This window comes from Saccoglossus kowalevskii, chromosome 5, assembly GCF_978046115.1.
Source record: "Saccoglossus kowalevskii chromosome 5, keSacKowa6.1, whole genome shotgun sequence".
In the NCBI taxonomy this organism is placed as follows: domain Eukaryota; kingdom Metazoa; phylum Hemichordata; class Enteropneusta; family Harrimaniidae; genus Saccoglossus; species Saccoglossus kowalevskii.
In genome coordinates, this window is record NC_140645.1 from 34,171,444 (window position 1) to 34,198,632 (window position 27,189).

The 27,189-nt window shown below is 33.9% G+C and overlaps 1 protein-coding gene across 1 annotated transcript; it reads right to left on the reverse strand.

The window, feature by feature from the left end:
* Positions 1 to 256: 256 nt before the first annotated feature.
* Positions 257 to 12,026, reverse strand: LOC100376588 (heat shock 70 kDa protein 12A-like). The gene is made up of 4 exons (XM_085498953.1): positions 11,718 to 12,026; positions 11,343 to 11,564; positions 10,474 to 10,654; positions 257 to 1,293 (listed from the first exon to the last, which is right to left on the reverse strand). The coding sequence occupies exons 1-4, from the start codon at positions 12,024 to 12,026 to the stop codon at positions 257 to 259; spliced, it is 1,749 nt and encodes a 582-aa protein (XP_085355079.1).
* Between the last annotated feature and the right edge of the window lie 15,163 nt (positions 12,027 to 27,189).

Consider the following 27,189-nt stretch of genomic DNA (forward strand, 5'->3'; position numbering starts at 1 on the left):
CTGTTGGTTTGGGGAAGACGGTATTGCGATGATTTATATTGCACGCCAAATGTTCGGAGTTGTTGCTTTTCATACAAAAAGCACCCATGATCAAATGAAAACGCTTTATTCTGCAGGTTTTGTTGTAGACTGGTCACATTGTACTACTACGATCTTCTTACGTTGCTCCCACCGATTCACACAAGTAGGCGAATCTTGGTGTTAAGCATATGTATATGTTCAAGCTGGTCAACATAATAGTCGTTTTATAAAAACATCAATCGTTCATGAAATCTAAATAAATGGTCCTGACATTACCACTTTTAACATCACGAGTTGTTGCTTTAATTTCAGTTCTACCAAATTCAACTTTCAATTCAAGTTTTCTATTCCTTCCCTTTGTTATATCTGGAATTGGTAGGGTGACACAACCGACTTTTTTTACATGGGGTTCATCCACATATTTTACTTGTTTTTGTGTTGTTGTATAAAATCCGAAATGAACGGATGTCTGATCATCATGTGTAGGATATGCGATAAATGTTCTTACCTCCCCTATTTTAACGTTTTCATTTATGGTCACTAACGTATTAAATACGTTTATTCTTTCCACGCCGCATAGTGTGAACTTGTATTTCTCTTCATGTTTCTTTGGGTTAAATATTGGACTCAAATCACTACCATAAGTATAAGGACTGATCCGTGTTTTTATAGAATCTCGGTTGAGGCCAAATAATACTGCCCCTTTCATAACACTTAAACCTGCATCTATTGGCGTCAAAATACGGTAACGGGAGCCGAAATTTCGTTTGATTTGGTTTTGTAATAAAGCATTCTCCGAGAAACCGCCTACAAGAAATATGCTTTTGACGTCTTGTAAGGATCGCTCTTTCAATAATCTATTCAAATAATCATTAATTTTTTTCAAAGGAGGGAAGAACAAGGATTTCATAATATCAGGCCCAAGACAGAGGCACCCCTTCGAAATCATGATGTTATTCTTGGTAGGATTTCTTCCTACATATTTATCATCGGTTGGAAAACTATATGGAAGTCGAATTCTCGTCATTTCATCGCCAGACACAAAATCAGGTGAACGTTTTTTAATCTCAAAGTCGCTCATAATCTCAATCCACTCAGCAGGCGAGTTGGACTTAAATTGTTTGATAACAGTAGAACCAAAAATCTGGCAAAGTAAGTCTTCAAATTCGTTTTCAACCAACGTTCCTCCCCAAGCTCCACCCATGGGTCTGTGAATCTCGTCTATAGAGCCAGCTTTGTTTATCCTATGTGTTGTTATATCTACTGTACCTCCTGTAAAAAACAAGTACGGAATACACTATAGTGGTGTGAAAAACAGAAACAACTATAGTGGCTCAAAGTGTAAACTACTATGGTGTCATAAAAAGTGTAAACTACTATGGTGTCATAAAAAGTGTAAACTACTATGGTGTCATAACAAGTGTAAACTACTATGGTGTCATAAAAAGTGTAAACTACTATGGTGTCATAAAAAGTGTAAACTACTATGGTGTCATAAAAAGTGTAAACTACTATGGTGTCATAACAAGTGTAAACTACTATGGTGTCATAAAAAGTGTAAACTACTATGGTGTCATAAAAAGTGTAAACTACTATGGTGTCATAACAAGTGTAAACTACTATGGTGTCATAAAAAGTGTAAACTACTATGGTGTCATAAAAAGTGTAAACTACTGTGGTGTCATAAAAAGTGTAAACTACTATGGTGTCATAAAAAGTGTAAACTACTATGGTGTCATAAAGTGTAAACTACTGTGGTGTCATAAAAAGTGTAAACTACTATGGTGTCATAAAAAGTGTAAACTACTATGGTGTCATAAAAAGTGTAAACTACTATGGTGTCATAAAAAGTGTAAACTACTATGGTGTCATAAAAAGTGTAAACTACTATGGTGTCATAAAAAGTGTAAACTACTATGGTGTCATAAAAAGTGTAAACTACTATGGTGTCATACAAAGTGTAAACTACTATGGTGTCATAAAAAGTGTAAACTACTATGGTGTCATACAAAGTGTAAACTACTATGGTGTCATACAAAGTGTAAACTACTATGGTGTCATACAAAGTGTAAACTACTATGGTGTCATACAAAGTGTAAACTACTATGGTGTCATAAAAAGTGTAAACTACTATGGTGTCATACAAAGTGTAAACTACTATGGTGTCATAAAAAGTGTAAACTACTATGGTGTCATAACAAGTGTAAACTACTATGGTGTCATAAAAAGTGTAAACTACTATGGTGTCATAAAAAGTGTAAACTACTATGGTGTCATAACAAGTGTAAACTACTATGGTGTCATAAAAAGTGTAAACTACTATGGTGTCATAAAAAGTGTAAACTACTGTGGTGTCATAAAAAGTGTAAACTACTATGGTGTCATAAAAAGTGTAAACTACTATGGTGTCATAAAAAGTGTAAACTACTGTGGTGTCATAAAAAGTGTAAACTACTATGGTGTCATAAAAAGTGTAAACTACTGTGGTGTCATAAAAAGTGTAAACTACTATGGTGTCATAAAGTGTAAACTACTGTGGTGTCATAAAAAGTGTAAACTACTATGGTGTCATAAAAAGTGTAAACTACTGTGGTGTCATAAAAAGTGTAAACTACTATGGTGTCGTAAAAAGTGTAAACTACTATGATGTCATACAAAGTGTAAACTACTATGGTGTCATAAAAAGTATAAACTACTATGGTGTCATAAAAAGTGTAAACTACTATGATGTCATACAAAGTGTAAACTACTATGGTGTCATAAAAAGTGTAAACTACTATGGTGTCATAACAAGTGTAAACTACTATGGTGTCATAAAAAGTGTAAACTACTATGGTGTCATAAAAAGTGTAAACTACTGTGGTGTCATAAAAAGTGTAAACTACTATGGTGTCATAAAGTGTAAACTACTGTGGTGTCATAAAAAGTGTAAACTACTATGGTGTCATAAAAAGTGTAAACTACTATGGTGTCATAAAAAGTGTAAACTACTATGGTGTCATAAAAAGTGTAAACTACTATGGTGTCATAAAAAGTGTAAACTACTATGGTGTCATAAAAAGTGTAAACTACTATGGTGTCATAAAAAGTGTAAACTACTATGGTGTCATACAAAGTGTAAACTACTATGGTGTCATACAAAGTGTAAACTACTATGGTGTCATACAAAGTGTAAACTACTATGGTGTCATACAAAGTGTAAACTACTATGGTGTCATACAAAGTGTAAACTACTATGGTGTCATAAAAAGTGTAAACTACTATGGTGTCATAAAGTGTAAACTACTATGGTGTCATAAAAAGTGTAAACTACTATGGTGTCATAAAAAGTGTAAACTACTATGGTGTCATAAAAAGTGTAAACTACTATGGTGTCATAAAAAGTGTAAACTACTATGGTGTCATAAAAAGTGTAAACTACTATGGTGTCATAAAAAGTGTAAACTACTATGGTGTCATAAAAAGTGTAAACTACTATGGTGTCATACAAAGTGTAAACTACTGTGGTGTCATAAAAAGTGTAAACTACTGTGGTGTCATAAAAAGTGTAAACTACTATGGTGTCATAAAAAGTGTAAACTACTATGGTGTCATAAAGTGTAAACTACTATGGTGTCATAAAAAGTGTAAACTACTATGGTGTCATAAAAAGTGTAAACTACTGTGGTGTCATAAAGTGTAAACTACTATGGTGTCATAAAGTGTAAACTACTGTGGTGTCATAAAAAGTGTAAACTACTGTGGTGTCATAAAAAGTGTAAACTACTGTGGTGTCATAAAAAGTGTAAACTACTATGATGTCATAAAAAGTGTAAACTACTATGGTGTCATAAAAAGTGTAAACTACTATGGTGTCATAAAAAGTGTAAACTACTATGGTGTCATAAAAAGTGTAAACTACTATGGTGTCATAAGTGTAAACTACTATGGTGTCATAAAGTGTAAACTACTATGGTGTCATAAAAAGTGTAAACTACTATGGTGACATAACAAGTGTAAACTACTGTGGTGTCATAAAAAGTGTAAACTACTGTGGTGTCATAAAAAGTGTAAACTACTATGGTGTCATACAAAGTGTAAACTACTGTGGTGTCATAAAAAGTGTAAACTACTATGGTGTCATAAAAAGTGTAAACTACTATGGTGTCATACAAAGTGTAAACTACTGTGGTGTCATAAAAAGTGTAAACTACTATGGTGTCATAAAAAGTGTAAACTACTATGGTGTCGTAAAAAGTGTAAACTACTGTGGTGTCATAAAAAGTGTAAACTACTGTGGTGTCATAAAAAGTGTAAACTACTATGGTGTCATAAAAAGTGTAAACTACTATGGTGTCATACAAAGTGTAAACTACTATGGTGTCGTAAAAAGTGTAAACTACTATGGTGTCATAAAAAGTATAAACTACTATGGTGTCATAAAAAGTGTAAACTACTATGGTGTCATAAAAAGTGTAAACTACTGTGGTGTCGTAAAAAGTGTAAACTACTATGGTGTCATAAAAAGTGTAAACTACTGTGGTGTCATAAAAAGTGTAAACTACTATGGTGTCATAAAAAGTGTAAACTACTGTGGTGTCGTAAAAAGTGTAAACTACTATGGTGTCATAAAAAGTGTAAACTACTATGGTGTCATAAAAAGTGTAAACTACTATGGTGTCATAAAAAGTGTAAACTACTATGGTGTCATAAAAAGTGTAAACTACTATGGTGTCATAAAAAGTGTAAACTACTGTGGTGTCGTAAAAAGTGTAAACTACTATGGTGTCATAAAAAGTATAAACTACTATGGTGTCATAAAAAGTGTAAACTACTATGGTGTCATAAAAAGTGTAAACTACTGTGGTGTCATAAAAAGTGTAAACTACTATGGTGTCATAAAAAGTGTAAACTACTATGGTGTCGTAAAAAGTGTAAACTACTGTGGTGTCATAAAAAGTGTAAACTACTGTGGTGTCATAAAAAGTGTAAACTACTATGGTGTCATAAAAAGTGTAAACTACTATGGTGTCATACAAAGTGTAAACTACTATGGTGTCGTAAAAAGTGTAAACTACTATGGTGTCATAAAAAGTATAAACTACTATGGTGTCATAAAAAGTGTAAACTACTATGGTGTCATAAAAAGTGTAAACTACTGTGGTGTCGTAAAAAGTGTAAACTACTATGGTGTCATAAAAAGTGTAAACTACTGTGGTGTCATAAAAAGTGTAAACTACTATGGTGTCATAAAAAGTGTAAACTACTGTGGTGTCGTAAAAAGTGTAAACTACTATGGTGTCATAAAAAGTGTAAACTACTATGGTGTCATAAAAAGTGTAAACTACTATGGTGTCATAAAAAGTGTAAACTACTATGGTGTCATAAAAAGTGTAAACTACTATGGTGTCATAAAAAGTGTAAACTACTGTGGTGTCGTAAAAAGTGTAAACTACTATGGTGTCATAAAAAGTATAAACTACTATGGTGTCATAAAAAGTGTAAACTACTATGGTGTCATAAAAAGTGTAAACTACTATGGTGTCATAAAAAGTGTAAACTACTGTGGTGTCGTAAAAAGTGTAAACTACTATGGTGTCATAAAAAGTGTAAACTACTATGGTGTCATAAAAAGTGTAAACTACTATGGTGTCATAAAAAGTGTAAACTACTGTGGTGTCATAAAAATTGTAAACTACTATGGTGTCATATAAAGTGTAAACTACTATGGTGTCATAAAAAGTGTAAACTACTATGGTGTCATAAAAAGTGTAAACTACTATGGTGTCATAAGTGTAAACTACTATGGTGTCATAAAGTGTAAACTACTATGGTGTCATAAAAAGTGTAAACTACTATGGTGACATAACAAGTGTAAACTACTGTGGTGTCATAAAAAGTGTAAACTACTGTGGTGTCATAAAAAGTGTAAACTACTATGGTGTCATACAAAGTGTAAACTACTGTGGTGTCATAAAAAGTGTAAACTACTATGGTGTCATAAAAAGTGTAAACTACTATGGTGTCATACAAAGTGTAAACTACTGTGGTGTCATAAAAAGTGTAAACTACTATGGTGTCATAAAAAGTGTAAACTACTATGGTGTCGTAAAAAGTGTAAACTACTGTGGTGTCATAAAAAGTGTAAACTACTGTGGTGTCATAAAAAGTGTAAACTACTATGGTGTCATAAAAAGTGTAAACTACTATGGTGTCATACAAAGTGTAAACTACTATGGTGTCGTAAAAAGTGTAAACTACTATGGTGTCATAAAAAGTATAAACTACTATGGTGTCATAAAAAGTGTAAACTACTATGGTGTCATAAAAAGTGTAAACTACTATGGTGTCATAAAAAGTGTAAACTACTGTGGTGTCGTAAAAAGTGTAAACTACTATGGTGTCATAAAAAGTGTAAACTACTGTGGTGTCATAAAAAGTGTAAACTACTATGGTGTCATAAAAAGTGTAAACTACTGTGGTGTCGTAAAAAGTGTAAACTACTATGGTGTCATAAAAAGTGTAAACTACTATGGTGTCATAAAAAGTGTAAACTACTATGGTGTCATAAAAAGTGTAAACTACTATGGTGTCATAAAAAGTGTAAACTACTATGGTGTCATAAAAAGTGTAAACTACTGTGGTGTCGTAAAAAGTGTAAACTACTATGGTGTCATAAAAAGTATAAACTACTATGGTGTCATAAAAAGTGTAAACTACTATGGTGTCATAAAAAGTGTAAACTACTATGGTGTCATAAAAAGTGTAAACTACTGTGGTGTCGTAAAAAGTGTAAACTACTATGGTGTCATAAAAAGTGTAAACTACTATGGTGTCATAAAAAGTGTAAACTACTATGGTGTCATAAAAAGTGTAAACTACTGTGGTGTCATAAAAATTGTAAACTACTATGGTGTCATATAAAGTGTAAACTACTATGGTGTCATAAAAAGTGTAAACTACTATGGTGTCATAAAGTGTAAACTACTATGGTGTCATAAAGTGTAAACTACTATGGTGTCATAAAGTGTAAACTACTGTGGTGTCATAAAAAGTGTAAACTACTGTGGTGTCATAAAAAGTGTAAACTACTATGGTGTCATAAAAAGTGTAAACTACTGTGGTGTCATAAAAAGTGTAAACTACTATGGTGTCATAAAAAGTGTAAACTACTGTGGTGTCATAAAAAGTGTAAACTACTGTGGTGTCATAAAAAGTGTAAACTACTATGGTGTCATAAAAAGTGTAAACTACTGTGGTGTCATAAAAAGTGTAAACTACTGTGGTGTCATAAAAAGTGTAAACTACTGTGGTGTCATAAAAAGTGTAAACTACTGTGGTGTCATAAAAAGTGTAAACTACTATGGTGTCATACAAAGTGTAAACTACTATGGTGTCATAACAAGTGTAAACTACTATGGTGTCATAAAAAGTGTAAACTACTGTGGTGTCATAAAAAGTATAAACTACTATGGTGTCATAAAAAGTATAAACTACTATGGTGTCATAAAAAGTATAAACTACTATGGTGTCATAAAAAGTGTAAACTACTATGGTGTCATAAAAAGTGTAAACTACTGTGGTGTCATAAAAAGTGTAAACTACTATGGTGTCATAAAAAGTGTAAACTACTGTGGTTTCATAAAAAGTGTAAACTACTGTGGTGTCATACAAAGTGTAAACTACTATGGTGTCATTAAAAGTGTAAACTACTATGGTGTCATTAAAAGTGTAAACTACTATGGTGTCATAAAAAGTATAAACTACTGTGGTGTCATAAAAAGTGTAAACTACTGTGGTGTCATAAAAAGTGTAAACTACTATGATGTCATAAAAAGTGTAAACTACTGTGGTGTCATAAAAAGTGTAAACTACTGTGGTTTCATAAAAAGTGTAAACTACTGTGGTGTCATACAAAGTGTAAACTACTATGGTGTCATTAAAAGTGTAAACTACTATGGTGTCATTAAAAGTGTAAACTAATATGGTGTCATAAAAAGTATAAACTACTGTGGTGTCATAAAAAGTGTAAACTACTGTGGTGTCATAAAAAGTGTAAACTACTATGATGTCATAAAAAGTGTAAACTACTATGGTGACATAACAAGTGTAAACTACTATGGGGTCATAACAAGTGTAAACTACTATGGTGTCATAAAAAGTGTAAACTACTGTGGTGTCATAAAAAGTGTAAACTACTATGGTGTCATAAAAAGTGAAAACTACTATGGTGTCATAAAAGGTGTAAACTACTATGGTGTCATTAAAAGTGTAAACTAATATGGTGTCATAAAAAGTATAAACTACTGTGGTGTCATAAAAAGTGTAAACTACTGTGGTGTCATAAAAAGTGTAAACTACTATGATGTCATAAAAAGTGTAAACTACTATGGTGACATAACAAGTGTAAACTACTATGGGGTCATAACAAGTGTAAACTACTATGGTGTCATAAAAAGTGTAAACTACTGTGGTGTCATAAAAAGTGTAAACTACTATGGTGTCATAAAAAGTGTAAACTACTATGGTGTCATAAAAAGTGTAAACTACTATGGTGTCATAAAAAGTATAAACTACTGTGGTGTCATAAAAAGTGTAAACTACTGTGGTGTCATAAAAAGTGTAAACTACTATGATGTCATAAAAAGTGTAAACTACTATGGTGACATAACAAGTGTAAACTACTATGGGGTCATAACAAGTGTAAACTACTATGGTGTCATAAAAAGTGTAAACTACTATGGTGTCATAAAAAGTGTAAACTACTGTGGTGTCATAAAAAGTGTAAACTACTGTGGTGTCATAAAAAGTGTAAACTACTGTGGTGTCATATAAAGTGTAAACTACTGTGGTGTCATAAAAAGTGTAAACTACTGTGGTGTCATAAAAATTGTAAACTACTATGGTGTCATAAAAAGTGTAAACTACTATGGTGTCATAAAAAGTGTAAACTACTATGGTGTCATAAAAAGTGTAAACTACTATGGTGTCATAAAAAGTGTAAACTACTATGGTGTCATAAAAAGTGTAAACTACTATGGTGTCATAAAAAGTGTAAACTACTATGGTGTCATAAAAAGTGTAAACTACTGTGGTGTCATAAAAAGTGTAAACTACTATGGTGTCATAAAAAGTGTAAACTACTATGGTGTCATAAAAAGTGTAAACTACTATGGTGTCATAAAAAGTGTAAACTACTATGGTGTCATAAAAAGTGTAAACTACTATGGTGTCATAAAAAGTGTAAACTACTATGGTGTCATAAAAAGTGTAAACTACTGTGGTGTCATAAAAAGTGTAAACTACTGTGGTGTCATAAAAAGTGTAAACTACTATGGTGTCATAAAAAGTGTAAACTACTATGGTGTCATAAAAAGTGTAAACTACTATGGTGTCATAAAAAGTGTAAACTACTATGGTGTCATAAAAAGTGTAAACTACTATGGTGTCATAAAAAGTGTAAACTACTATGGTGTCATAAAAAGTGTAAACTACTATGGTGTCATAAAATGTGTAAACTACTATGGTGTCATAAAATGTGTTAACTACTATGGTGTCATAAAAAGTGTAAACTACTATGGTGTCATAAAAAGTGTAAACTACTATGGTGTCATAAAAAGTGTAAACTACTATGGTGTCATAAAGTGTAAACTACTATGGTGTCATAAAGTGTAAACTACTATGGTGTCATAAAAAGTGTAAACTACTATGGTGTCATAAAAAGTGTAAACTACTATGGTGTCATAAAAAGTGTAAACTACTATGGTGTCATAAAAAGTGTAAACTACTATGGTGTCATAAAGTGTAAACTACTATGGTGTCATAAAGTGTAAACTACTATGGTGTCATAAAGTGTAAACTACTGTGGTGTCATAAAAAGTGTAAACTACTGTGGTGTCATAAAAAGTGTAAACTACTATGGTGTCATAAAAAGTGTAAACTACTATGGTGTCATAAAGTGTAAACTACTGTGGTGTCATAAAAAGTGTAAACTACTATGGTGTCATAAAAAGTGTAAACTACTATGGTGTCATAAAAAGTGTAAACTACTATGGTGTCATAAAAAGTGTAAACTACTATGGTGTCATAAAAAGTGAAAACTACTATGGTGACATAACAAGTGTAAACTACTGTGGTGCCATAAAAAGTGTAAACTACTGTGGTGTCATAAAAAGTGTAAACTACTATGGTGTCATACAAAGTGTAAACTACTATGGTGTCATACAAAGTGTAAACTACTATGGTGTCATACAAAGTGTAAACTACTATGGTGTCATACAAAGTGTAAACTACTATGGTGTCATACAAAGTGTAAACTACTGTGGTATCATAAAAAGTATAAACATGAATTTAAATAATAACACATGTTTGTGAGGGTAATATCAATTTTGTTGCCAGTTCAGAGCTGAATGAGAGGGGTCATCATTATCACGGGGCATTATTATGTCAAGAGTGAGTTTGATAAAATCTTACCGCCATTGTCAACAACCATGTAACTTGTTCCGGGCTTTGAAACTACATCTCCACACTTTCCATTATCATCAGATTTATCAACAAATTCAGCCATATTCCGTTCCCGGCAATCAAGTGACGCAGCTTCTGGTTCTAGAGCGATTACCAGTTGGCATGGATTGTTTTTTGATATGATACCCGCCTGATGGAGAAATATTTGCATATCATTATTGTTTAGCTCGGCAAAACTTATCTCTAATTTTATTGAATATTTTTGTCGTGTTTGGTAAAAAGTGATAGTTTCGACTTTTAGTTGCAAACCGCAAGTCAGATTGCTTTGATATTATACATATAGATACTACAGGTGGACCTCTTTAATCTTCAATTATTGAATTGAAATGTGCATTGCTAACAGCGGAGCTATCTCAACCGAGAGGCTGCTTGTTTTATTTTATGATTCATAAGACGAGGGCGGGCACATTTGAGTCGTGAATCACATTGGGAAAATAAAATAAAAAAATTACAAATCCAATAATTTCTCATTAAAGTACATACACATAATTTAGTTCACGCATGAATTTCATCTTTTCGTGTTGAAATACTTTTATATATGATAAAGATGCCATACCGGTGATAACGGTGATTACTTGAACGAGTTTCGATATTTTAGGTTAAAGTACTTGTTTTCAGCAATTCCGCACGTCATTGTAATGACATTTTGATCGAAGCCGTAATGTAAAAAAAAGCTTTGAGCTTGCAAGAAGAGAGAAAAATACGTGACCCACTTTTGGCAGCAGGATAAACCATTATGGTGCTATAGATGACCCCACACAAACAAAACATAATGTGACTCTGCAGAAAGTAACAAAGCGAAACAACAGAACACTAACCTCGTAACTGGCCTCTCTCATAAACTGCTTTGACACATGATTCCATATCGCTGGAACTGTTATAACCCACAACATATCTTTTTTAGTAAATGATTTTCCTGATCGGGAAGATATAAGTTTTGTTGCTTCCTCGGATAGATACCGAATAGCATGGGCAAACACTTCCAATGCATTTACTTTTTTGCCATTGCTTGCTGTGATTTCTGTTCTGCTATCTATCTCCTATTTAATGAAAAGTAAATGAACAAAATTATAAACAAACACCATGTTTGAGTCACGACTTTTTCATTGCCATTCGACAAAAAATTAATTCAATGCTTTCCACGCATACACCAAATTACATATTAGAAAAATGAAAAGAAAATCTTACCTTACCTCGCACTGATGCAGCTTCATTTTAAACCTGTCAAAATAATAATACTGTCTGTCCTGTTCTTCTTCCAATTCAATGTACTTTGCTTGAGCTCTGTAGCCGAACGAATGGAAGGATTTGTCAGGATTTAACAGGATGCATGTAGGAGTCTGTAATGTACTAACACCTCGACAGTTTCCCCAGGTGCTATTCATATGAATACCTTGTTGACCTGCTCTGTACTTCTGGTGGTTGAATGCATACGCAAATCCACTGTACGTAGTACCGAAGTCAATAGCTACGACGGCGAGATAATCGTTCATATCAGCCATATTAGTTATTCTAAAACATAAATATCAGTGATTAGGTCCTAATACAATATCGCCGTTAAACTGTTAAATGTAACACAATTTAATATGTTCTTTTCATCAAGATATCAGCAAGATTTTGAAGAACATTTTCTAGAATTAATTTTACCTCAAGTAACGTGATCGCGAACTGCATGTGGTACGATACTCGCAAGTTAGAACCTCGATTCATGAGTTGTTACTCGTAGAGCTGCATGTTGGGCAATGAATAAACTACTCATTCGCATACAATGATAGGCACCTGTGTCGATAGCTCGATCGGCATGCCTTACCTTTTATGGCAATAGTATCAGCAAGGTGTTGTAACATTCCTTACCTTTTAAGGCAACAAAACAAACTGTTCTCACATTGTCCTTCATTTAAGTTAGACTTTTCAGTTTAGTTTATGACTTATACAGGCTTTTCTGAAGAACACAGACGAGCAGTTATAACGTAGGTATGTTTTGAGCACATTCTTAAATATTCTCAGAGAAGGTGGAACTTGTATTGAAAACGTGGTGATCAAAAATCTTTCAAGCTACAACAAGTGAATGCCGATCACAACGTATTTATATTATGACTGATTTAATAGATGTAATGGCAATCTACCTGTTTCCTACAACTGAAACTCATTCCGCCGCATGCCATCTAGACTCAATGGTATCGAATTATGTAAAATTTCGTAAATTGCCATTTACTGTAGAAAAGTAGATATGGCCTTGTGACGGTGTACGCATTCGACAGAGGTCGCTATTTGCGTTTTCTCGGTATCGTGTTGCGGCCACTGTCATGAATGCCAAAATCCGAACACAGAATAGTTGCCAACGAATGGCTAAGTCGGCATTCACAACTTTTTGACATTTAAAATCGACCCAAATGGTATTTCGTGGCCTCGTTAATTGTTGTAGTAACGCTGACGGTAATTTGGTATATTGCATGGATGACAATAATACGACTGTGACAATCCAGAGTTAGCTGGACCAGCGCAATATAAACGTGACGTTGGTAATGGGATTGTGTTTTCCAGAGTATTCAAATAATAGAAGCTGACATTTTGTGACTAACGTTATGTAATTGAAACACAAAACAATAGTATTAGATGGCTTACAAAAGAGGCTAAAGTTAATATGGGCAGATGATTTGCTGGAGCCATTGGTAAATTTATGGAATTAATTTTGCTGTGGCAATGTATACATGTATGAACAATTATGTGAATATGGTGTTGTGTGTTATAGGAAGTAGGTGATGTCTTAAGTCTTTTGGTTATGTCATTTGAATCAAGAGAGGGAGGTTAAAGTACTTGATCAGAAAGAATGATTATATTTGTTCTCTGGTATGTTCTGGTATGATTCGCATGAAACGACTCATGCTGTAAAAGCGCATAAGCGTTGACGGGAGACCCAAATGATAGGTATCACCACCGACAATTAATTTGGTAGTAGTCATATTGCTGAAATACTATATCTTGTTGTTTCACTATATATGTGTGCAGTAACATATGCAGCAACAATAAACTGTACGAAACCAGTAGTTAACTGACAGACCCATAACAGTCAAAGTTACATGGTGTCCTACAAATATACACTCTTACTTTTAGGTCATTGTATGTTCATACAAATGTCTATTTAGAATGAATAGGAAATAAAGTAGGTGCAAAGAGTTTATAAGAAATGTAATTGTACTTCATAGAAATATCACTGCCTTGTATGAATGATAAAAATCCCATCATGAATTCATCGCATGGCAATGGCAATATGCCATCTTACATATGACCGGAGTGAATTGAGTGAACCATGTGAAAAGACAGCATTGTTGGTTTTCATAAGACAGCCAACACACATGCTATAAGGAGTAAAATCCTGGTATCACCAATGACAGGGCTGTCAATGAGTCAAGATCAAACCAGAAACATAGAATATAAATACATGGACCTGTTATTCAGAATACCAGTTCATCTCTTATTATTTATGAGGACCATGTTAAAAAGATCTCAAACCATTATGAGGCAATGAAAACAAATTCAGTGTTTCCAGTATTAGGGTAAAACATATTGGGCAACATGTTCATTTTAAACAATTGTATTTGACTTGATGATACCTTTGTACATTTTAGAAAAAGCTAACTCATTTCCATAAAAATAAAATTTGGCCTTAGAAACAAATGGCAACACATGTCATTGTTTCAGGTTGAGGTGAGTGACAAGAACTGTTCATCGGTGGCACCATTTCAAGAATGGCAGCTGATGACAGCAAAACTTTTACTGATGTACATGTGTATGTAGACATCAGCACAAGGAATTGGCCCCTATCAGTGTCTGCCTAATAAATGACAGTTATGTACATTCCTGCTGTGGCCATTTACCCACAATAGCAACATCACAAGCATGATAAGAGCATTTTTGATGTACACATTGCAGCTCTTGCTGTTTCTTGCATGTGACAAAAATCCGCCTCAATAACACAACAATTGTAGTCGGCCAAACAATGGCCATTAAAAATTCGAATGGGTACATGTCAGCCATGCCAATTCTTGTGGTAGCCTATGCCGAATAATCAATGGCGTGGTCACAAATGATCTTGAAGATTAATCATGATCACATACTTCATATACACTATAACATTACATTAATGGGCAAAGACTATAAATCATATCCATGACCCTAGACATAGCTACATCCGAGGTCATCATTTTGCGAATGCCATTTTTGCAATTTCATTATTGCTGACTGCATAGACCAGACTATTAATGTACAAGTATTTATACATATCGTCCCTAATTTTTGGCTTTAGATGCTAAATTGAGATGCATCGTGACAACGGTTGCCGTGCAGGACCGGTGGGTTTGATACACAGTCACTTGAGCCTGAAAATAAATTAAATACTAATTTAAAAAAAAAAAATCTTCCGCTATACGTATATAAATAAACAAGTTTAATATGAAACATAAATCGACACCTTGTCGGTTTCAAATTCTGATTTCTTACCTTAAAATGCGAAACAAAAATATTAAAGGGGATCGGGTGTTACGTTTATAACCATTGTTCATAATCTCTAACTTGGTTTTATTCAAAACTGCACAAATCCCGCGTTTTCTGATGATATCCGACGTCAATATCATTGCGTCCAGTTTTTCGAATTCAACCCTGCAACATACACATCGCCATCACAAACCTGGAGGCGGCGCCTTTGTTTATTATGGCTGGACGTTTTTAGTAGTAAGACGACTCATTTCCAGTCAAATTAAGTTAGGCTATACACGCCTGATATATTGCCGCTAAACTGTCTAAATCAGTGTATTTCTGTAAAATGCTGCTCCGAGGTTCACATACTTCGATCCTAAAGAAGTAAGAAGTTCATCTGATACGTTAACCGATATGGTGAATTTAAATATATCATTGGTTAATTGTGTCCATTGCTCTATTAATGACGTTTCTATATCTTATATGGTTATCTAATATGTTGGCTATATCTTTTTGTACATTTGTCTATTTTCAATTGTTCTCAAAATATTATACTAGTATATGGTAATCACGTGATCAAATGTACAGTTGTGTGATGCAAAGGCGCAAAATACCACATACAGCACATCATACAACGTATTATAGAGCTAGTATTGTATCAGTGTTTTCTGTAATGCACTTAAAAATCCATGCATGTATTATTTTCTATCATGCCTGTATGTATTTACAGCGGCTGCGTTTCGTGCAAATGAATCTTGTGAAGTTACGTTTATGTTGAGACAAAAGAATGATGTCTTTACTATATACATCTTGTCGATAATATCTTAGCAGTTATCCTAGATGGCATTCACAATCCTTATGCATTCACTACTCTCAACAGCTCAATTTGTTAAATACAACATTGCTAATTCATTTTACTCATTTTTAGTGTCACCATGAGCCAACGACGTGATGAAAAAGGTTAGTGTTTTGAAAACTTTTTGAACTAAAATTACTCACAAACCGCGGGCTTATGCGTGTCAGGGATCACTGACCACTGTTGCTGATGCATGTGCAAAAGTTTACTGTATAATACTGGGCCTATATTGTGGATATTTTTTTTTCGTGATTCGATTCAAAATAACGGACTGGTGGTCGCTTTGTTTTTCTGTTCATTTTACAGAGCTGATTGTACAGATTTAGGTTAAATTTTGTACAGAAGCCAGATATATTGGGTTAAATGTTGTTCAGATATTTTTTGTTTTCATCAAAATTTAGCTGACTAGCAGCCATTCTCGTCAAAAACGAATAAAACCACACAATTCAAAAATGCCATCAACCGTTTCTTGGACATGCCTTCACCGATTTCATTCAAACTTGGCATTGACATCAGTCATAGTGGGTTACTGATGCACATCATCAGTGTTATATGAATCGTATTTAACCAATCAGTGAAAGTAATATGAACTTGATGGCACCAGTGTGCATGATCAATGAAAGTAATGTTGACTTGATGATACCATCTGGCCTAAATAACTTTGATAGTTTTAGTGTTCATAATTAGTCAGTGAAAGTATTGTTCATTTTGATTACATTTATTTGATAAGCAGTTCTTGTCTGCACAAGCCGTTCATTTCAGCCATGTTTTATGAATCTCAATAACCTGCTGGTTTTGTTGATATGTAATGGCATTACTAATAAACACTTTCACTTGTACTCTGGGTTGTCTTTATTGCTGTAATATGAACTTGCGTAAGAGTATAGTTCATTAATTCCTATAAAAAGCAGTTATTAATGCATTTACAAGTCATTTCTAAAAACTGGTAACATTGAAAAACGGCCGATTTTATAATCACATACTGACAGGTGGAACTGGTACATACAAAAGTACCAAGGATTGTTCACATGCAACATCTGACCAGTATGGATATCTATTAATTGATATGCACAACAATAATCTCTTTACTCTGTCCTCATTGATATGATTTGGTTTAAAACATGCATGTTACAAATGTTCAGTCTCTATATTTTATACAGACAAACAATATCATATGTTCTAAGCACACCATAGAGAATTGTACTGCTGCCCTATCATCAACCACTCCATCTGTTGAATCAAAATATTCAGCAATACGTTGGCTTTATGTCTCCAGTTCTAATGTAATGGTCAGAAAATGAAATCTGTGTTCAGATATTGGTATATTGGTATTGGATAGACATCCTTGGTGGTCATGTAATTCTGCTGTCATACAGTCAAAGCAGCAGTGATGAGGAGGGTACAATTGCCCTTGTTTTTATCATGGTCTTTTCATCTGTCTCCTGGTTCATATTTCTATTCGGGTCTAACAATGCGATTTGCATATGAGATTTAGTTGCAACTTCAGAGTGCAGCTATGCGTTCAGATTTTCCAGTAATTTTTTTTCTTTCCATGGATCACAGACATATATCAGATCCCGTTCTTTGTGATTTTTCAGGTTTTGGCCGCATTACATTGAACTTCTTTCAAGCAGACCAAACATATATAATTAAAACATCTACTATAATTGCTGTGTTGGTTATAATTGGTCTATGATAATATTATTCAAAATATATATTATTACTTTATAATTACCTAGGTGCTCATGTTAATGAGGAGATACGTTATGACAAAGATGCAAATTCAGAAGTAACTCAGTTAACTAATCTAAAGGCAAATATCGAAGTTCTTGTTTCTCAGTTTGAAAACAGGATTAAAATGAGAGACGACAAGTTCAGACGACATGTACCAAGGTTGGTTGTTTTTTACTTAGTCTTGTGTGTTTTTAACTTGATCTGTGACGTCATTTTATGAGCGATAAAATATAAATACTTATATTATTTATATTATGAGGTTATTACGAGGATACTGCAAAGTATGCACGAAGACGGGAGTATCGACGAACGGTCGACGGTCCATGCCACCGTGTTCGTTCTGTCTTTTCCTCCCAAGAATACATCATGGGAATGTTGAAATCCAAAACGTTTAGAACTTTTTTAGCGAACGTCTTTGTGAAAACACCCCGTAAAATACCGCAACATTACGGCACGTTGTAACTTATGGGGTTACATGACAGATGTATAATAATATTAAATAAATCAAATATTTAACTGATCCAAAATGTACGTAAATTGAATACCATTACATTAATAAATATCGAAAATGTGTTTCAATAAAACATGAAGGACAAATCTGGGAAGAAATTACACTTTGTTGCATGTATTTAAAAAAAAACTAAATGTCTATCTGTGTCATGTGTGTTTAGCTTCAACAATCCTACACAAGACAAAAACTCAGATGCACAGACACGTCAGTTACTGAGCGATATGAATCAAACTATTGATAATACGATCACCCGAATAGTTGAGCTGAGAAGATCAGTTGAAGATAAAAATAAACGTCTACTGTTGTATAAGGAACGGTAAGTTTCTGTTATAAAATAGCCAGTAAGTGTTGGCAGAATCTATATCAAGTTTACAAACACATTTGATAATGAGTTTTACAATTCTGTATAGATTAACCAGTGAAGCAGAATCCAAAACCCAGTCAGATCAAACAGAAGTAGAGGATATTAGCCACCCGAACAGACCAAGTAAAGTTGTTGAACACTACACACTATTCACAGATGGCAGAAGAATACGTTTTGTGGAGGCTATCGAAACCGAAGACTTAAGTGATGAAAACAAATATAAAATTGCCTGTGATATATTTAAGGTATATATGAAATGTTAATTTCTTAAAACTCCTGGATATGACCCATAATTGGTAGTTTTATAGACGAGGTAGATTACACGTGACATTTATCTATCATCTGAGTAGGCTGTTTCTTTTAGTATTCATGTTTTAACTTCCCCAACAAATTGAACTTGGAAATGAAAACGTGTTGTTAAAGGGTTCCTTATTAAAGGTAAATAGCACGTGTCATGAGATCAAGGTGTTAGCATGTAAATATGTCTGCCACCCCACGTTGCGTACTTGCTGCTCGGTGACAAACTCAAACACGGAAGGGAGAACGGATTATATCGATTGCACAGTGCATGCCCGAGACCAAATGTTATCACAAACATGTAAGCAGTTAGTTAAACGGCATAAATCCAACTCAATGTTTAGCCAGGATTGCGTACAGTGTCTAACAATCCCCAGTGGATCAGTAGTGTCCATGTCTTGACTCTTATTCCTGCAATTGAGATGAATTGACGTTTTTTGCCGTGGTAACAATGTAAATTAATAGCTGCTAGGCACGTGACTTGGGAGGTGGTAACATAACAAACCACCATGGATAAAGTACTGAATCAGGAAATGTGAGGGACTACCAGTGACCGTGATAGTGGTCAGCAAAGCATTGATATTGATGTATAAAATACCGTGTCAGTAGTATAGGTACCACGTTTGGGACACTCAACATTTACAGTATCAATTTTATCAGTAGTAAAAGTAGTAGAAGGTTTTGCTCTATGCAAGCTGCTTTCTGTCAATTTCTTCATACCAGTGAATCACCATTGGTTGTGGTACCCAACTTATAAACTGTATATCACCCATTTAATTGTCATACACTTAGTCCATGTATGCACCCATATATAGTTCTTCAATAGATTGGTGCAAAGGATAGGCTGTATAGATGTTTATATTAATTCACATAGACGTAATATCATGGCAAATAATGTGTCATAATTATTCGAGGTAATTTAAATATATTTGCATAGCTTTAAAGTTACTCCATATGTTCCTGCTAAACCCTTGAGTATATAAAAACCTTTTTAGAAATAGATTACAATAATTTTAGAAACGGGACTGATTGTTTTATCTCATATTAAATTATATGGAATGTTCATTTACTGGAAGTTACATATTTGGTGACAAACTATGATAAATAACGACTCCTTATAGTTCTTAAATAGTACTATACAAGATATATATCTAGCAAACAGTCAATAAAATGTATGAATCAAGTCCTGGACCCCCAAATGTCCGCATGTGCTTTGGCAGAAATGCACATTGAATGGCGTATTAATTGGTAGTTAAAGGGTTTGCATAAATTAATACAAAACAGTGCAATGCAGTGCAAAAAGTTTGCATGCCCACTGGATGAGCCGTTAAATTCTCTGAATATGTAAAAACAATAATACAGTAGTATTTCAGAAAATTAACTTAATTGGCATCAACATCAGTTTAATGAACAGAACTCACAATTGGCGGTTTTATAGACAAGGTAGATTACGAGTGGATTTTTTTTTTTTTTTTTTTGGTTTAACTATCTTTTATTCCATACAATAGAAATTCTTTACAGCACAATGTCAACATACAACAAATGTCACAGCTAGTATAACCCATACAAAATAGACACTGAATACCCATTAACAATTGAAGTCTCCCCACTTGTCCAGGAAAATGGACATTGTATTTCTTCTATTTGAAATTTCTAACTCTATCTTCTGCGTGTAACGTATGTCAGATTTTATGAGATTAAGGCATGGTAGTTCCTTTTTTAATTTACACGTATAGATATTTCTTTTAACAATTATAATTATATGGTTTAGTAGAGGGGAGAAGTCCTTGTCTCCTAATATAATCTGTTTTGCTGACAATGTTCTTGGGCATCCTAGTTTTGTTCCCCATAGATTAAAAATTGATGTCCAGAGGACTTTAATAGACTCGCATTCAACAAAAAGATGCACTAGGTTCTCGGTGGTACCATGACAAAATGAGCATAAATCTGACGATACTAATGGTGAATTCATATGGAATAACATTTGTGTACAGGATATTGTGGTTTAATTTACACTGAAACTCACGTAGTTTGCTGCATAGAGTTACCAAAAAAGGCATGGAATAATGAAATTCCCAATCCTTGTTATCCAGATTACACAAAGTATTAAGAAAGAGTTGACTTTTGGGTGTTGTAAAAACATGGGAGGTGAACAGCTTACGTAATTGCTTTTGGGTGGTATTTTCAAGTATAATTATTTGTTCACCGGTGACTAGACTAATAGGAGGCTCTGGACGTACACAAATTGCACGACTATTCCTCCAGTCTAATGGCAGTGCAGAGATAATGCCATACCACTGAAGTAGCTGAACATAATTGAGCCCTAGTGCCTGGAAATTAGCCCAATTTTTAATTTTACCATTTGTGTCAAATATATCTGCAATATAAATTATTCCTGCATTAAAAAACGCTCTGTAAAAGATACTTTTATTTTGAATGAGGATATTTTTGTTATTCCATATGATTTCATATTCATGCGAGATGTTTTTATTAGGCCCAACTTCACTCCACTGTTTTAGTAAAGTGTAATAGAATAATGGGAGTTTAACATTGAGTAAGTCAACAGAAAAATTACATTTAAAAATGAAATCTCCTCCCACATATTCCAGGTAATTGGTAAAAAATAATTTCCAAGGGTGAAATTTAGGAGATAGGTATCGTTTTACCCACCCAACATTAATGGCTTTTTGCATTGCATGTATATCAATCATACCCAAACCTCCGTGGCCTATGTCTCCTATCAGTGTGCTGCGTGCTACTCTATCGTGTCCTTGCCATATGAATATAGATATTTTAGTATTTATGAGTTTAATATCCCGTTGTAGAATTGGAGTATGGTTGAAAATAAATAGTAATTTTGGAATAACAAAAGTTTTAATAATCTGAATTTTGCCAATAATTGTCAAACTACGTCTAGACCAGCATTGCAACACACTATTTAAGCACTTTATTGGTATATTTATGTTCATTTCATATGCTGCTCTAGCATCATAGGAAAAGAAGACACCCACAATTTTGATAGGAGACATAGGCCATTTCACCCCGAACGGTCTGTCTTGACGGAAGCGCCATCTGCCCAACCAAATTGCTTCAGTTTTGTCATAATTGACCTTTAACCCTGAAACCAGTGCAAATTTGTTAAAAAGAGAGAGAAGATTTTCGCTCGATTTTACATCTGCGACAAAGCAGGTAAGATCGTCGGCATAGGCTGAGCTTTTAATTTGTTGTCCACCAATAGATATCCCTTTAATCCCGTCACTGAGTTTCTGATTAAGTAACAAAAGCTCCAGAGACAAAATAAACAGTATTGGGGATAGGGGGTCTTCTTGTCTAACCCCCTTAGAAAGGCCGAAAAATCCAGTTGATTCACCCCTGTTCATTACACAGCTCACCGGGTCAGTATAAAAGCATTGCACCCAACGTAGGATGGAAGGACCAAAATTAAATATTTCTAGACATTGGAACATATAATTCCACTCTAGGCTGTCAAAGGCCTTTTGAAAATCGACAGCAAGAAGTATGCCAGTGTCGTTATTATCTTTCGTGTAGTTCATCACACCCTCAATTACACGAACACATTCCCCAATTGATCTATTTTTAATAAATGCGGTTTGTGATTCCCCAATTAACTTGTCTAATACTTTTTCTAATCTTACGAGTGGAATTTATCTATTATCTGAGTAGGCTGTTCCTTTTATTACTCAGGTTTTAACTTCCACAACAAATAGAGCGTGGGAATGGAAACGTGTTGTTAAAAGTTTTTTTTTTTGTTTTTTGTTAATTTTGATTTGATTTTAAAGTTGATTTCTGTCAATTTCATCATACTAGTGAATCACCGAGGGATGTGATGCTCAACATTATAAGTATGTAAAAACAATAATACAGTAGTATTTCACAAAATTAACTTAATTTGCATCAACATTTAAATAGTTCAATGCAAGCTAGATACTGATAGGTTCCTAGTTTGCTAAACTATTATTAGCATTAGACAAGAAGTCTGTATATGTCGTCCACCTTGCGTAAAGTATATGAATATGCTCCCAGACTGAAACAACAAGTTTCATAACATTCACAATTAGAATGTATAGTGAAATGCTATCTTTACTGTGGACGATAGGTTTTAGATAACTTTACACCCTAAGTCTGTTGGAAAATATGCGTGTACGTTCTTTCATTAATTAATATTTATTATTCGTATTATTTAATGTTTTTGTCCACATCACCTTGTAGTGTTAATATGACAGTATCACTGTAAAATACTTTATTTTCGCTTGCAACTAGGTTTTCGCTATTTTCGCTGAAGAAATGATTCAGTTAAAATAAATTCAGCGAATATACCTTTTTTCTATATTTTACATTCAACTCGTCAACAATCAGTGAAAATAAATTCCACACAAAACACTCAACAAGTCTTAATTAATTCCGCTAAAATAAAGTATTTTACAGTACCATATTTGATAACCTATGACACAACCTTTCTATAAAGCTATTCGCTGTAATTATTACTCATTGTTATGCCTTGACCTTTTTAGTTCTGTTATCACGGGACCATTTACAGTATACAGTGTTTTGAATTATAGTTAGTTAGTCTAACTATCATTGAAATATCATTGTTGTTTTCACCATCTGTATTGACATAATTGTTCAGATTATTGCAGTAATATTTTGTCGAACCTGGTACACATTTTGTTTTCCACAGTAATGAGTCTAATGTTTCTCGGCTTACAGTGAACCATGTACTCAGCTATTTAAAGCCCGCTAAAACCACACGTTTTAAATGTTCAAATGCATCATACTTGAGTCAGGGAACTCACTTTCTGGGCTAAAGAACTTGGGCCACAGCCACTCGCAATCACATAAAATGGAATGGGTTTAATGCCTACCTCGCAATAGCAACTCCTTTTAATTCAAAACAGGAAGAATGCCTATGCTAAATGTATTTTTTCAGTCACCGAGTATTTACACTCCTGACACTCACTTATGAGGAAAAACAAATTAACATATAAGCTATTCGCATACACTATCAATTCACATTTAAATGTATTCAGCCTTGTAGATTCAAATGATAGTTTCATTTTTACATCAACAGATTGTATATAAGCAAGCATCTGATTCATTTGACACATTTGATGGTCAAGTGAAAAGCTTGCTCCACATGCCTGTAAAAGTAGGCACCAGCCTGTCAAAGGATGTTAAAGCGAAAAGGGTGAAAGAGTGTCCCCGTAAACAAGAGTGTAAAGACTCACCCGATCAAGTATGTTTTGTAGTTATATTCATAGTAATTATAGTATGTTTGTTCACATACATGTGTTTTATACTACCACCTTGTATTATATTTGAATATGGTGGGTTTATTAAGGTATTTGCGGTCATGTGTAGGCTGTGTTGGGGCGACAGGAAGTGACTTGTGGGCACCTCCAGTTTGATCCTTTAGTCACTCTTTTGCCCATCCCAGAAGGATATCAGACTGAGAATCAACCAGGAATCTGCCACATTTGTACAATATTTGTATTTATCTCTACACTACCTCTGGTTTGTTTTACTAACAGTGTAATGGATTTCCTGATTTTTTCTGGAACTGTTATTTCTTCTAGGGTGGTCGTTGCCTTTGTTATTGCTTCTATCCCAAATATTCTAAAGCTAAGAAACAAATGTTAAAACGTATGTCAAATCACAGACGTCTACAAGTTGATGCCACAATCCGTGTCATGCTTGTGAAAGTAAATGTAATCACTCTCATCTTTCTTTTTTCATTTTTGTCAAGTGTAGGTAACTATTTTACTATCTCCCCAACTGATTTTCCTGCCAAATTATCCAAAATATCGGCTGATTCTGATGAAATCCGAGAAAAAAATCGTCAAATCCCTATCTCAACCACCCAAGAGGAATGATCGTTAAACTGATCAAAGCCAGTCTTCGCTCTAAGACATCATTTGGATTAGAACTGTATCAAATACAGCTTCTGATGTTCCTTTGGCTTCAAATCAATTACCATAGTCTGTTCGTCTCAACATGTTCATGAGGGTGGCGCAATTGTAAACAAACATGATCATTTATTCAAAAATATTCATGTTTGGGATTTAAGTAATAATTATGTTATTGACAACCACCTTCTTTGGGCAGTACCTTAAAGAAAATATAGCTTCATCATGATTTCGTTCTTTGTCCGGGTCTTAACCCAACTTTGAGATTGATGTATATTGACGTCAAGCAGCAACTGTATATTGCATTATTTCAAAATAGTCAAATTCGTCGATTCAGTATGAGCTTTTAGTGTACATGGACAATCAGATTTGTCAAGTATCTCGGCTTATTTTGGAGTCATTTAACTTCTGGAGGGCCTATCTAAACACAAAGATCTCGTTGAACAACAAGTGCAGAAAAGCTAATGAAAGTGGAAGTGGGGTAAAGTTTGATCAAGAGATATGGAACATTTTAAACAGAATGCTGAACCATTATTATGTCAATTGGATGAGGCTAAAAGTGGTGAACTTCAATCTGAAAGCTTTTCCTCTTTCAATCCGTACGGACGTGCTAAATACGCGATGATCAAGCGTGTGTCGGTAACACCACTTTCATCATGGTAAGCAAAAGACGTAACTTAGCAAGTCCGTGACAACAAAGGTGACAAGAACCCCATTCTTCAACTCTTTTGTTAACAAACAATGGAGATAAAAATGCAGTCCAGTTCCGTAAATAAATTTCATATGGGACTTTGGAAACATGTTCGGATAATCCGTAATTCGGATAATCGGTGTTCGGATAATCGCGGTTTGACTGTATAATATGAGGTACAAATAAATGTACGTACATTAACAAAGATTGTGGGAGACACCCTGTCAGAAATCCTCGGGTTGGGGTCTTTGCGACTACAAACACATGCTCTGATTATATGATCAACAACGAATTATAATGAGGTACCCACATTTCGCTTCCCCTAAGTAGAGAAAATTGTGGCCCAGTGTGAGTACCTCTCATTTACAAATTCCATAGCTCGACAAATTAGAAGCTTACTGTCGCCTGCAGTCTCCAATATTTTACATTCACTCACTTTTTCATCACATATTCTATATTCACATATTACAGAAGTACATCGTGTCAAATGAAGCGATGCCTGCATATGAGGGGATGATATCATATCTCAAAAGAACTGCACATACCACCAGTTTGCAAAAAATAGTTGAGGTAGTATAAACTTTTTTTCCCCACACCTGCCTGTCTTCCTTTCTTTTCTAGTAGTTGACTAAGCTTCACAGAACTGTCATTTATACATTTGGTCTGAATGATATTGTATGCATTGTTTGAATTTTCCAGAGTTCCAATGAAGAAATTAAAAGATATATTGCCAATCAACATAACAAACCTCGCATAAAAAGCAATGAAATGGATATCTACACTGAAAGCTGCGCTGAGCTATGTTGGAAAATGGTAGTTCAAACTCCTAAGTTTGATATTGATGACTCAAGTGATCTAGAGAAACATTTTGAGAAGACTAACCATCAACTCCCTTCTGGGAGTCATCCACCACAACATAACCATGTTATAAAAGCATACTTGTGGCCAGCATTGTACCGACAGAATGACAAGAAAAAAAAAGTATACGTTAAGCCAATTGTCTCAATAAAGTAGATCAATTTACTTTAATGGGAATAGTTTTTTAGATTGGATGTGTGAAACAAATTCATAAAACTGATTTGCTTAAAAATATAGATTTTTGGCTGAGTTACATAAAATTTGAAATAAAATGTTTTAGCTAGTTTTCTCAATGCGTATTCACAAGGTACATGTCACCCACAAACCTTTAGGTTTTGTTCTGAATATTGTAATTCTACTTGTAATGCTATGTCTTTTGATTTGTAGTTTTTATTTGTTATTGTCATTACAAAATGAAAAACAGTGAAAATGAGGCACTACTTGTAAGGTCGTAAAACTTTAAAAATAGTTGCAGGGCTATATGAATCTGTATTTTGCCGCTTAGAATGGTAGTCGCGAGTTTCAAGCGTACAATTAATCGCTTTATTATTAATTAATAGTATTTGAACTTTTTTGATTTTACTGCCAATCTGTTTTTTTAGAAAATTAGTGAAATATGTAAATTAGACAATCTTGTGTATTTGTTTTCCCATATAAAAACATTTGATTGTGGTCCAAAAATAACCATAATTCGATGAAAACTACCGAAACTCCGAAATTACTTGACTTGAAATGGCGCATCTTCGTTTTGGCTATCAGGCATCTCCAAAATGAAGATGTTCAATTAGTTTGTGGCCGTTGCCAACGACTGTCTATTTCATTTACCATGTTTTTATACTATAACCAGTTAAAAATGTTATTTTTTGGTTTAAGGGTTGGCATGCTTGTATTTGAAAGAAAAAGCAAGACTTTGTGAATGAAATTTTGAAATGCAGATTGCTAATATATATTATA